General features: G+C 54.3%; 1 protein-coding gene across 1 annotated transcript in view; it reads right to left on the bottom strand.

The window, feature by feature from the left end:
* samd11 (sterile alpha motif domain containing 11) overlaps positions 1-464 on the bottom strand; it is a 27,627-nt gene extending 27,163 nt beyond the window's left edge. The window contains 1 exon segment of the mRNA XM_080468575.1: positions 1-464. This exon segment is cut by the window's left edge and continues 245 nt beyond it. Within this exon segment, the coding sequence (XP_080324701.1) occupies positions 1-452 (452 nt within the window). The 5' untranslated portion in view covers positions 453-464.
* Between the last annotated feature and the right edge of the window lie 449 nt (positions 465-913).

Here is a 913-nt window from a genome sequence, read left to right as displayed (position 1 = left end):
GTGTGATGGTGGAGGTGCTGGTGGTGCAGCGCCGAGTCGTGGAGCCCCAAGTACGCGCGGTGATGGGCGAAAATGTGTTCGTAGGGCGGCGGGTGCGGGGTCACCACGGGGATCGCGGTGGCATTTAAAGGGGCCAGGTATTCGGACTGGTTGAAGGCGGTCAGTGCCATGTCGTCCCCATCCAGCCGCTCCTTCTTGATGGCAGGCATGTCCGCGGGAGCCGCGCGCCGGTAACAAGTGAAAAGCCGCTCGCCGCGCGATCCAACTCGCGCGTCCCGCTCGTCTGCTCCGCACTTGGAGACGCGCCGCTCGGTTTTACGCAGAGTCCCCGTGTCGTCGCCGTGAGGCAGCGGTGTGCTGAAGTTGCCGGATAGATTCCCATTCAGTAGTTTCCAGCTCGCAGCGGCGGCAGCAGCGCTCTCCGCCAGCCTCGCAGCTCCTACCTCCCACATTTAATCACACTCGCTCTGTTAATACCTGACATGCTGGGCAGCCCCGAGCCACTCGCATTATGTGACCCACGGTGATCATCAGCAGCTCGCGCGCCCGACATCCGACTCCTCTGCTGCTTTTATCCCTTTATTTATAATATTACCGGAATACTGCAGGAAATCTCATAAGCAAGCCACAATGAGAAACTCTCATAGGGAGTAAAATGCGGCACAATATCACAACTGATGAAGATTAAAAAAAATAGATTAAAGAAAAAAAAAAACAACCTTAATAATATTTTTCTCTTGTTTATAACATGACATGTGCCATTAATCAGAACCACGAGGCACAAACACAAGGTGCTCGTGCGTGTTTGCGCAGCATTAACGAGGCCCGGCTGGAAGTTTGGAAGGAGTTGTTAGTTTTTAGAGCCGCGTGCACGTCGCTGGAGTCACGCTGAAGTTCACAGACACAGACCAAA

Source organism: Lipophrys pholis (genome assembly GCF_963383615.2).
Source record: "Lipophrys pholis genome assembly, chromosome: 8".
Classification (NCBI taxonomy): domain Eukaryota; kingdom Metazoa; phylum Chordata; class Actinopteri; order Blenniiformes; family Blenniidae; genus Lipophrys; species Lipophrys pholis.
This window is presented reverse-complemented; position numbering and strand designations above follow the sequence as displayed.